A 12196-nucleotide genomic window follows, 5' to 3' on the forward strand; every position below is an offset into this window, starting at 1 on the left:
ACAACCCTACCCACTCGGTCTCACCATCGTGTGTGAGATGACTGACTGGCAGTAGGGGTGACCAAGACATGTCATTGGCATCATACGCATTAATGCATTTATTGTATGTGTTTGCTATATTTATTTGCTGCATATTGGATGAATGCATTTGTTTGACATGCATACTAGATTTCTATATCTCTCGATTTATTATCCATACATCAGGTCCTGGTTAGTACAGTTGTTCTCCTATTTATTTCAGTTGCATTTATCCTTCTTATATCAGGAGATTATACGCATGATTAGTGCTATTTGTACTTTTCTCTATTATGCATATCAGTAGTTACCCGCTGAGGAGTTGACTCACCCCGTGGATATTTACTATTTTCAGGTTGAGGCTGTTTGAAGGAGTTCCAGTCGCTAGTCCCTTGCAGATCACGAGGATGTATTTTTATCTTTTGGTTTTCTTATTATTATGTAGACTGGTTCTGGTTTTTGACACTTGGATATTGTATGGTTTTATTGTTGATGAGTTTTATTAGATATGTTTTGCTACATGCCTGCCTGGACGGCAGAAGAGGTGAATTGATTTTATCGTTATGATTTGTGTTTTATGGGTATAGTGGAGTAGGATATAAGTTTTGAGCTTTATGGGTGTAGTTGAGTAGGATTTTTGACTTGGTTTTTCCTTATCGTTGTATTAGTTTAGTTTTACTATTAAACTGCGTGGATGTTGCTTATTATTTATATATATTGTTCCGGCCGTGTTGGTCGAGGTATCTGTGTTGGAGTGTATACTGAAAGCCTAAGCTTTGTAAACATTCATTATAAATAAAGAATCACATTTGGTCAAATTGTCTACATTTAGTTGTAGTTGTTCAATTAATTTATACTGTAGATAACATAGTATGTGGTGTCACATGCAGAAGATGATGTTATCAGTACCTTATAAATTATAAACAGTAGCTCACGACCAAAATGGAAAGGAACAAACCATTAGAAGGTCGTAGTGTAATTAGGTATCAGTTTATCTTGACTGTATAATTACACTAGTATACTTAGAGTGTATTGAGTAGGACCATTTGAGGTCGTTTCTTTTATACTGACTTTATAAAGAAACAAAGACCTCGGTTATTATGGAAGTGTGTGCTCTTAATCCTAATATAATAACAAGCACATATATTTGATATTTATTTCTTTAATTTATCAATGGGTGAGATTTAGTTCGATGAATCAATAAGCCCGATAAGTTGGGAAATGGTATCACTTATAGTGTGTGTTGTTGATTATAGAAGGAAACTGTGTCCTAGAGATACTAGGTTGATAATGTCCCCAAGAGGAGCTCATAAAGATTGTCATGTTAAACCTTGCAGGTGGACTTAGTCCGACATGACGTAAGGTTGAGTGGTACTACTCTTGGACTAAGATATTAATTAAATGAGTTGTCAGTAACTCACTTAATTAGTGGACATTCGATATCTTAAACATAGGGAGACTAACACACTCATAATAAGAAGGAGCCCAAAAATGTAATTTGAGATTGGTGCGGTAGTTCAATAATAGTTCTCTAGTGGAATGAATTATTATTGATAAAATTAAGTTGTGTGTTCGGGGCGAACACGGGATGCTTAATTTTATCGGGAGACCAAAACCAATTCCTCCTCTCGATCCCTATCGTAGCCTCTTATTTATAGAGTACTATACCCACCTATACCCACCTTCTATACCCACCAATAGGGGGTCGGCCAAGCTAGCTTGGGAACCAAGCTAGGGATTGGGGTGGCCGGCCCTAGCTTGAACCCAAGCTAGAGGGGCCGGCCAAATTAAATTAAAAAATGATTTTAATTTTAATTTTTATTATGTGGAAGATATAATTTATTAAAGAGAATTTAAATTAAAATATCTCTCTTATAAAAGATCTACAAAAGATTAAAGAAAGAGATTAGATCTCTTTCCTTATTTGTAGATTGGTGAGATATTTTATTTTCTCTTTAAAAATTATTCACATGTTGTAAAATTAAAATTATAGAAATTTCCTTTTATCAACCATGAAGAGATTTTTAAAGAGAAATTTTAATTTTAAAATTTCCGGAAACAAATTAGGAAGTTTTAATTGTTGATTGAAACTTGTCCAATTTGTTCTTCATGATGTGGCCGGCCACTTGAATTTAATTGGGGAAATTTTATTTTATTTTTCTCAATTAAATCATGTCAAGGAAATTAAGGAAATTTTATTGTAATTAAATTTCCTAATTTACCTAGGCCAAGGAATATAAAAGAAAGGGTGAGGGTGCCTTCATGAGTGACAACCTCTATTATTTTCTCTCCCTCTTTTGTTCCTTGGTGTGGCCGGCCATCCTTTCCCTCTCTTCCTCTTGTGGTGGTCGAACCCCTCTCTTTCCTTGGAGCTCTTGTGGTAGCCGGATACTAGTTGGAGAAGAAGAAGAAGAAGAAGGAGAGGAAGCGAGCATCTCTTGGAGCTTGGTTAGTGTTTTGATTTTCTTCCTTGGTGAAGCTTCTTTCTTTGTGGCCGAACCTAGCTAGGAGGAGAAGAAGGTGGTTGGTGTTTTCTCATCTCGGAAGATCGTTGCCCACACAACGTCCGAGGTTAGAAGAGGAATACGGTAGAAGATCAAGAGGTCTTTCTAAAAGGTATAACTAGTAGTTTTTCCTTTTCCGCATCATACTAGTTATTTATGGAAATAATACCAAATACAAGAGGCTTACGTTCTAGTATTTCGAATATGTTTTTCGAAGTTGTGTTCTTTTGTTTTATTTTTTCCTTGTGATTTGATTGTTCTTTTCGGTTAACCTAAAGTTATTTTAGGAAATTAAATATTAGATTTCTATAAAAGGTTTTGTCTAGTCGGTGGTGGTTGCTCCCATATCCAAGAAGGTCATGTGCCTCGCCACGTCAGTACTGGGAACCAATTATGGAAATTAATATTTAATGGAATTAATAACTTAAGGCGATTTGGGTCGAACGTGTTAAGTTCCGCAGGAGACCCAAGTCAAAACCTAAAAGAACGAATAGATTAAGTTTTGGATCAAACGTGTTAAGTTCCGCAGGCGATCCAAAATTTAATTTAAAAGAACACATGGTAGCTAGGAAAAGGTTCAGACCTTTGTACAAAATTTTTGTACAGTGGAACCTCTAGGTTTTCCGAGTAGCAACCAACAATCTGGATGTTGTAGGAAGTTTCAGATTGTCACCCGTACAGGGGAGATGTTGTCGAAATTTCTTCTGGCAGAGACTACTTGGGTGTGACAATTTATTTGGTATCAAAGCGAGGTTAGGGCTTGGAGGTGGCTCGGTCCTCTATGGTGATTAGCAATCGACGTCAGCGCTCGACCTCATCTCGTCACTATAATCATGACTCGAGCAGGGAGAAGGGCGGCAGTGGAGACGGCTAGGGCAGAGAATATTAGCCGATGGCCGACGCTCGGGAAAGAGAGGAGTCGGCGTCTGCTTCGACAAGAGGAGAGGAGAGGAGAGGTGGCTCTCATCGCCGGCGGCAAAGGGGTGAGGGCGTGCGCGCGAGGGAGAAGAGAAGAAGGAACAGAGGGGGATCGGGCATGGAGAAGTTGAGTCTGCATTCCCCTTGGCCAAGGCTTAAACTGCAAGGCGTGCGGCGGTTTTGTGGCGGCGGTTGGGAGCGGTTAGGGCACGTGGGCTCGGCGGGGAAGAAAACTTGACGCGAGAGAAGGCTTGGGTGAGGGCTCGGCATGCGGGGAAGGAAGCGGAGAAACAATAAAAGAAAATGAAAAGAAAATAAAGAAAATCAACATTTTCTCGCTAAAACGAGGTAGCCTGCTTTCCTGGGGCCCAATATTTGTCCCCGTAAACTCGTCATACGAGCTCTGAAAAATTCTCGAAAAATTTCTAAAAATTTCAAGAAATTCCCTTATGGTTATTCGCCCATTTTCAATATTTTACAGAGGGTGTCTTCATGAGACACAACTTATTCTATCGTTTCTCTCCTCTATCCTTAGTGGCCGACTCTACCTCTTCTCTTCCTCTTCTTCATTGTGGTCGGCGGCATCATCTCTTGTGGAGCTCTTGGTGGCCGGTAGCTTGGAGGTGAAGAAGTAGAGAAAGGAGGCATTATTTTCTAGCATCCCTTGGAGCATTGTGGTGGTGGCCGAAACTTCGAAGCAAGGAAGGCTTTGGTGGTTTTCTTCTTGGTAGATCGTCGCCCACACGACGTCCAAGAAAAGAAGAAGAATACAATAGAAGATCAAGAGATTATTGCTTATAAAGAAAGATATAACTAGTAGTTTTATTCTGCATCATACTAGTTTTGTTTGTATGAATTTTGAAATACCAAACACAAGAGGCTAACGATTCTAGGTTTCGAATTTATGATTCGAGTTTGTGTTTCTTTTGTTTTTTTGATCTTGTGATTCGATTGTTCTTAATGGTTAAATCTAGGGTTACTATAAGGAGATTAAATATTGAATTTCATTGAAAGGCTTTGTCTAGGAAGTGGTGGATGATCCCATACCCAAGAAGGCCTAGTGTCTCACCATGTTTAACTTGGAAGCCGATCTCTGAAATAAATATTTAATCGAATTTGTAACATGGGTGGATTTGGATTAATAATGTTAAGCATCGTTTGCAATCCAAATCTAAACCTCTAAGAACAGATAAATTGAATTTGGAATCAATAATGTTAAGTTCTATTTGCGATTCCAAATTTAATTTCTAAAGAACACAAAAGGTTGTTAGGAATGGTTTATGACTTGTACAAAATTTTTATATAGGGGAACCAGTACGATATTCTGAATAGCAACCAACACACACACCATATTATCTACAATATAAATTAAATGGACAACTGAATTTAACTAAATGCAGACATTTGACCAATGTGATTCTCATTTCAAAATAAATGTTCATACAAAAGTTAGACTTTTAGTATACATCCTAACACCAACTGTGTCTTCCTCGTGGCCGCCGAACAGGAGGAATGTCCAGCACTAGTCCTAGGGTGGACAAGTAGTCGGAGGTGTGGCGCCCAGGTGCTGCGACAAGGACGGCGGTAGTTGGGGGCTAGGGCACAACGTGGATGGTGTAGCTCGATCTGGTGGTTGGATGTGATGATGTCGGCTGTGATGACACCGGTTGTGTCTAGGGCAGAGGTGCCCGACAATTATACGGTGTCATCGGGAGAGAAGGGTTGGGGCAGAGTCGATCGACGTCGATGCCCGACGACGGCAAACGGTGGTGCGACCTCAGGTGGCGAAGCGAGAGGCAGATCTAGGGCACAAACGACAAATCGGAAGAGGGGTTGGATTCCTTCCCTTCGCGGCCACGTCCGGTACCAATGGCCTTGGAGATCGACAACGTCCAAGCGGCAACGATCGGGTGTCCGCGACGATGAGATTGGGAAGAGGAGGGATGCTCAGTCACCGACGATCAACTCCCTTGGCGTCGGCGTTGGGGAAGAAAAGGGTCGAGCAGAGGCGAGAGGGAGGCTCGGGGGAAGGAGAGGAGAAAGCTCCGGAGAGGTGCGTCGGCGACGACACGAGCTCAACGAAGGGGAAGAAGAAGACGAGGTGGTCGACATCGAGCGAGAAAGATCGGGAGGGGGAGATGAGTTGGCGGCGAGATTGAGGGAAGAAGAGAAGGAGTCGACGATGAGGAGGAAAAATGAGAGGAATCAAGAGAATATATTAGGGTTTTTTTATAGATATAACTTAGGGATTTTTAATTAAATCTTAGGTTAACTTCCTCAATCAATTCCCACCTCCGGGTATTCCATACATGCTTTTCTCGAGTCCATAAGTGCAGTCATTCTAAATATGTCGTACGAGCTCTGATTAATTTCAGAAAAATTTCTAAAAAATCTGTTAAGGCTATTAGTCTATACTAAACCTTATTATTTTATTATTATTTGATTACGGTATTTTACAACTCGTATATAATCCTCATCAACAGTTTGGGGTCATCCACGGACTGGATAGCGTCGGCAAGGAAAGTGGCCTTTGTCGGCTTACCACTGCAAGGCTACTCGAAGATCATCATGAGAGCCATCAAAAGCAATAGAAAAACCTAATCGCTCGAGATCGTGCAAGAGAAGGAGAATGTAGAGTTCATCGAGAGATTACACTTGCCGACTAATTATAACTATGAATTTTCGATGGCGAGTCAGTGACCACCTCACGTGTAGCCCCCCCTCGTTGCCTTGTCGACCGATGCTCGCTGCCTCCTCATCAGTTATTGGAGATCAAAGATTTGGCTGTGGAGAGAAAAGGAGTGACAAAGGATACGATGCAGTGAGAAAAGTAAAGTTTTGGTTAAGTAAATTAAATAATTTTGAAGAATATATTTATTAATTTATACCTATAATGGTATTTATAAAAATTTTCATTATAAAGATTCTAATATGATATTTTATTTTTAAAATTAATCAATTTTAATAAGTCTCGTTATAAAATTTATAACAACACACATTTTCATAAGTGTTATCCAGAAAATATCCCGATAGACTTTTTTTTTTTTTTTTTTTAGCGATCAAATCTCGAGTCTGCCACGTTGTCCCTGTCATCTCTGCTACATAATTAAATATTGTGGTAAAAGATGAAAACGTTCACCCCTATTGTTCCCGTCAACCCGTCCCAAGATTAACACGGAAGAGGTAAATCACAGGTGACTACTAGCCTTTGAAATAGTGATTAGCACATAAGGAAGATATTACCTCGACTTTGCTGAGATTCAAATCCTAAATCTCATAATGATAACACCTCATGCACTAGCCACTATACTTATCCAAGGGGATTACTACATCATTAAATATGCTTACATTTCGAGAGATTATTCAATTAGATTGAACTCTGTTTTTGAGCTTTAATGCAATCTTCATATATAGAACGTGAGTAGAAATTAATTAGAATATCACATTTTAGATTGAGTTAATCACGTTCACCATGATTCACAAAATCTAGTTTTCATACTTCTTTGACGGCCTACTCGCCCTCAAATATATCTCAAAGTCTCTTTGCTTTTCCAAACTATACTAAATCTCTTAAAGTCAAGTGGCTCTTGCTGACTAAAAATAAATACTTTAACTTTTCTTGGCATTGGTAAAAAGTCTACCCCACAAAGTCAAAGCCCACAATTAAACATTGAATGTGAAAATCAGCTAGACCACAATGTCGACTCACTCCTCAATCTCGTTCTCAATCATAGCTTTATCAGTTCAACCGAATTCCTCATGCATATGTTTCATGCCTCAGTACTTGCTCTGATCATGGCCGGTTCTAATTCTAAATGTGTTCCCAAAGAGACAGATTGACTTTTGATCAAGCACAGAGTTCTTGTCCTCCATAATTGTCTCACTTTGGGGTTGACCTTTTGCCTTTGTCTATGCTGACACGCATCAGTTTGGCCAAGTCAAACAAATAATAAATTGTGCAGCTGGTGATTTCCATGTCATTAATTAGCAAAAGAAAGAGGGTTAACGGTTTGACTTGTTCCAAGCATGGCAAGCACATGACATAAGTTAGTATGGAGAAGTTGTTTACTATGGAAGAAAGCTAATTGACCATGATTAATTTAAATCATGTGGTCGTGTCCGAGAGTCGAGTCGATGGACGCTGGGGAGATGATGTTCACGTTGACTGAATATAGACTGAAGATGACGTAGGCCTCCGACGACCTAAGTCTACAACCACAAGTCGTTAGTGTCGAGCTGGGGAGGGGTTCCTGGCGATGACCCTCCGACGCTCAAGTCAGTCACGAGCAACAAGCGAAGGAAGTGGAGAAGAGAAAAGAGCAGCTACGTAACTGTAGCTATAGTTAAAGTGAACATACCTCCGTCGAAGTTTGGGGGTCCTTATATAGGGCTCTCGAGAGGCGCGTGCACGCTTCTCAGAGCATACTTGGAAAGTATATGTCAGAAAAACATGTCTGACGCCATACCTTAACAGCCCGAGCATATCCCTGACGTGAGAGTGGAAGCTTCCACCGTACGATTCTTTGTCTGAACATGCAGCCTGTCGGCGACACTGATCCCTAGGAAGATATTCCCAACTGCTCCTTTTGTCCATTATTGGACCGAGCGGGAGAGTCGCTCGACCAGTCTGTCGTCCGGGTGATACTATGGCCAGACCGAGCGTTCGCTCGGCCAATGGTCTGCTGTTCGGCTCCGTCCTGTCGAGCGAGGGAGCCCTGCCTGCTTGATCGGGGCTGCGTCCACCGTTTAACCGAGTGAGATGGCCGCTCGGCCTTCGTCTTTTCATGCTTGAGTTTTTTGAGTGTCGGAAGCTCGACATTTGGCCGAGCTGTCGAAATGTCGGATCAGCTACTCTTCATGCTGATCGAGAAAGTGGTTCGCCTGATCGGGCGAGTGCCCAAGACGTTGACCACTTTGACTATGACCCTTCACGTGACGATGACCTTCTATAAGGTGGACCCCTCCCTTACCACTGGATCACCATGGATAAGCCATTGAGTGATCCTCGACTCCGCTTCGATCCATCAGTTGCCCGCTAGGGATAAAACTCGTGCAAGGATACTAAATGAATACTATATATCTATACATCGAACAAAGACATCTATTATAACTAAACGTAGACATCTAATATTTTATCAAGTTTTTTTTATCGTGCACATGCTATAATTAAACGAGTGAACGAGTGAAAGCAAGGGCGGAGTCACTTGTTAGCCTATCCGGGCTTTAGCCCGATGACATTGAGACGGAGTTCGGATTTACGACGAAAAAAAAGAAAGAACATGAGAGAGAGGAAGATAGCCCGGGTTTTTTTTCAATCAGTTTGGAATCAGCCCGAGGTCTAGACTTGAAGTAAACACCAGCATGCGTGAAGGCATAAGCAATATGCTGTTTACTCCTACTGCAGGATGCAAAGGTAGAAAAGACAATTAAGCTAAGGCAAAGTCTAGCTGACCTTGAAGAGCCCTTTAAGTAATGTCCTCTTCTTAACTAAACAAATTCTTGCTCAAATTGTCAATCCTTAATATTTCAACTTTATAGAGTGCAATCCCTGGACTCTCCGCGCAAGTTGCCCGACCTTTTCACACATCCATTTTATTAAAAAAAAAATACATCAAAGAAAAGATTTTCAAAAATAAAAAGTCATAATAGTATCTTTATTTAAATCGAATTATTTATATATAATGATGCATCCACGAATTTGAAAGCGAGGGGAGGAGGACCATGCCATGCCATGCATGACGTTCGTAGAGCCCTCTTCATGGCTTGCACGTTGAAGTTTGATCCTTTTTGCCTCTTGCAGTGCAGTTTGGGCTGTTGACCTTTTAGCTGTAAACGATAAGGATGTATAATAATAATAATCTACTTCATTTAATTTAATTCCTCTTACTGTTTTTATATTTGTAAGTCAAAAACAGTGGCTTTACTTTCTCCTTCAAATATATATATATATATATATATACACAAATATATGTGTGTGTGTTTGGTGGTTCTTCTCCTTGATTGAGGAATTAGCAGAGCGACATGGAATTCTTGCCAGTTTCAGATACAGCTCTTAAGAACAGGGAGAAGAAGAAGCAGAAGATTGAAACCCAATTTGGTGAAATCAAACTTGTATTTATGTTCTTCCCTTTCTTTTCTTTTTCTTCTTCTTCTTCGTGAGATAAATTCATTATTTCAGATCAAAAAACATGTTCAGATCTGATTTCCTTTTCTTTATTTCATTTGTGCATGGGAGTTTATGCACAAATAAGATCTAGATCTTCTGTTCTTGTAAATTTAATTGCAGAAATATGTTTCAATTAATTACCTATAATTAATATACAGGAGGATCAGGATCTATGTTTCAATTAATTACCTATAATTAATATACAGGAGGATCAGGATCTTGCTGAATCCTCCAAAGTGAAGCATGAAGTAGGAGATCAAAATAAGAGACTTAAAGAGTTCCTACTGTTCAGCCAAGTGAACAGTCAAGAAGAAGATGGTGAAGACTCTGATCTTGTTTCTCTTAGCCTCGGAACCCTAAGTACTAAAAGCAAGGCCAAAATAGAAGCCAAGGCAAAGCATACTGATCATGAGCTCAAGGAAGGTGGTGACCTCTCCCTCGGTTTCGATCAATTTAGCGGCGAAGCTTCTGGTGCCGCAGATAGCAGCAGCAAGGAGCCAAAGAATGTAGAGGAAGTGCCACAACCACAATCCAACCTCAAGAGAGCTAGGGTTTCAGTGAGAGCAAGATGTGCTACCCCAACTGTAAGTAAAAATCACTAACGAACCCTAAAAGTTATTTTCCCTGTCTCTAAAGAAAATTTAAAATGAAAAATTACTCTATCTCAAAGTGGATTAATAATTCAGAGTAAATCTAGTCTCAAAAATTTGTTTTCGAAGTTTATTTTCTCACAAAAAAAAATCATTTGTGTAAAATGCAGATGAATGATGGATGTCATTGGAGGAAATATGGACAGAAGACAGCCAAAGGAAATCCATGCCCCCGAGCATATTATCGTTGCACCATTGCACCGGGATGCCCAGTAAGAAAGCAGGTGAATATCTTCATTCTTGAAACCATACTATTTTAGTATCGTGTCAATATTGTTATGCATAATGATTGATTTGAGATTGAAAAAAGAAGAAGAGAGAGGAAATTAATTACGTATAGGATAATAATTAGAAATTGATTTTAATTGTTGGATTGCAATAACAACCATGTCTATATTTATTGACAATCAAAGAATGATAAATATAAATATAATTACGATTAACATTTTCTTTTTCTTCCAAATTAAATTCACAGGTGCAAAGATGTGTTGAAGACTTGTCCATTCTGATCAGTACCTACGAAGGAGCTCACAACCACCCACTTCCCCTGGCCGCCTCCGCGATCGCCTCCACCACCTCGGCCGCTGCAAGCATGCTCATGGCCGGCTCCTCGACCTCTGATTTTCAGCGAAGTCAGTTCAGCCCTTATTCCCACTCCCACTCTACCGTCACTCTGGATCTCACTGCGCCGCCACCGGCGCCGACGCCCCAAATCAGCTACTTCCCCCATTATTCCTCAACCAGCTTCAACTTCTCATCTTCGGCCAAGATGAAGACTGAGGCTGAAACAGCTCGAGTCATGCCGAAGCAGCAGACGCTGACGACCGACATGATCGCGGGGGCTATCACTTCGCACCCGATCTTCCGATCTGCTTTGGAGGCGGCCGTAAAGATGTGCGTCGGGGGAAGGCCAAGTTACAGCGGTGTTCATGTGCAGCGGCAGCAGCAAGAGGAATTGGCACCGCCTCCCTCGGAGACAGCAGCAGGAACAGCAGCAGCAGCAGCAGCAGGGAATTACTTGACGATCTTGAACTCCTGGAGTTTGAACCAGCCGCAGAGACGATGAGAAATATATATAGTTGAATTAAATTTGGGCATTTATTCTTTCCCTTGTGTATATGAATTTGAAGAAGAACATATTTGGAATTTGGAATTTGGAATTGCAATGTAGTTCATTTATGCATGAACGAATACAATTAATTAATAGAAAGCCAACAAATTTCCCAAAACAACACTCTATTATATTTTTCATCCTGGAAAATATTGGCCAAAAGTAAAAAAAAGAACATGGCAAAAGTCAAAATGACTTTTTCTTTTCTTTTAAATCATGGAGTTCCATTTTGATTTTTATTTCTCAAAAGTTTCCGACTCAGTATTCCCTTAATCATCTAGTACTATTGTTAGTATTGCTCATATTAATTATTATATACCATCTGAATTCTGAATAGTAATTATAATTTCATAACTTTTATAAGATATGTTTAACATATTCAAAATTATTAATATTATAAAAACTATAATTTTATAAGTGTTATAAGTGAATTTAATCGTGTTCAACTTATTTAATATTCACATTGTAGCAACACTACCATAATATACATCCGGCCTTCACATTATAGCAACTATAGATTTATAACTACTGACTACCGTAATATACATCCGACCAACTCATAATTTAGACGAAAAATAAAATAATAATAATAATAATAATAATAATAATAATAAGCTACTATAGCATATATATTAAAGTTATTTTCTTTTTAATTCAATTTACTATAAAAATATAAGTAGAATATTTTTTATTAAACTATTTTATATGTTAACTTCATCAAAAAAAGATCCGCTACCTTAGCGGCCTACGGATATAGAGAGAAATATATGCAAGTACACAAGTCATAGACGTATGATGGAGTAAATTTCAAATCGTCAGTTCCTAAGAATCG

The 12196-nt window shown here is 39.6% G+C and overlaps 1 protein-coding gene across 1 annotated transcript; it reads left to right on the plus strand.

Annotated features, from left to right (window-relative positions):
* The first annotated feature begins 9413 nt into the window (after positions 1–9413).
* On the plus strand, positions 9414–11413 carry LOC122000233 (probable WRKY transcription factor 72). The gene is made up of 4 exons (XM_042554707.1): positions 9414–9548; positions 9810–10187; positions 10364–10477; positions 10729–11413. Exons 1-4 carry the CDS (start codon positions 9459–9461, stop codon positions 11317–11319), a joined length of 1173 nt encoding a protein of 390 aa, XP_042410641.1. The 5' UTR covers positions 9414–9458; the 3' UTR covers positions 11320–11413.
* Positions 11414–12196: the final 783 nt, after the last annotated feature.

Source organism: Zingiber officinale, chromosome 7A (assembly GCF_018446385.1).
Source record: "Zingiber officinale cultivar Zhangliang chromosome 7A, Zo_v1.1, whole genome shotgun sequence".
NCBI lineage: Eukaryota > Viridiplantae > Streptophyta > Magnoliopsida > Zingiberales > Zingiberaceae > Zingiber > Zingiber officinale.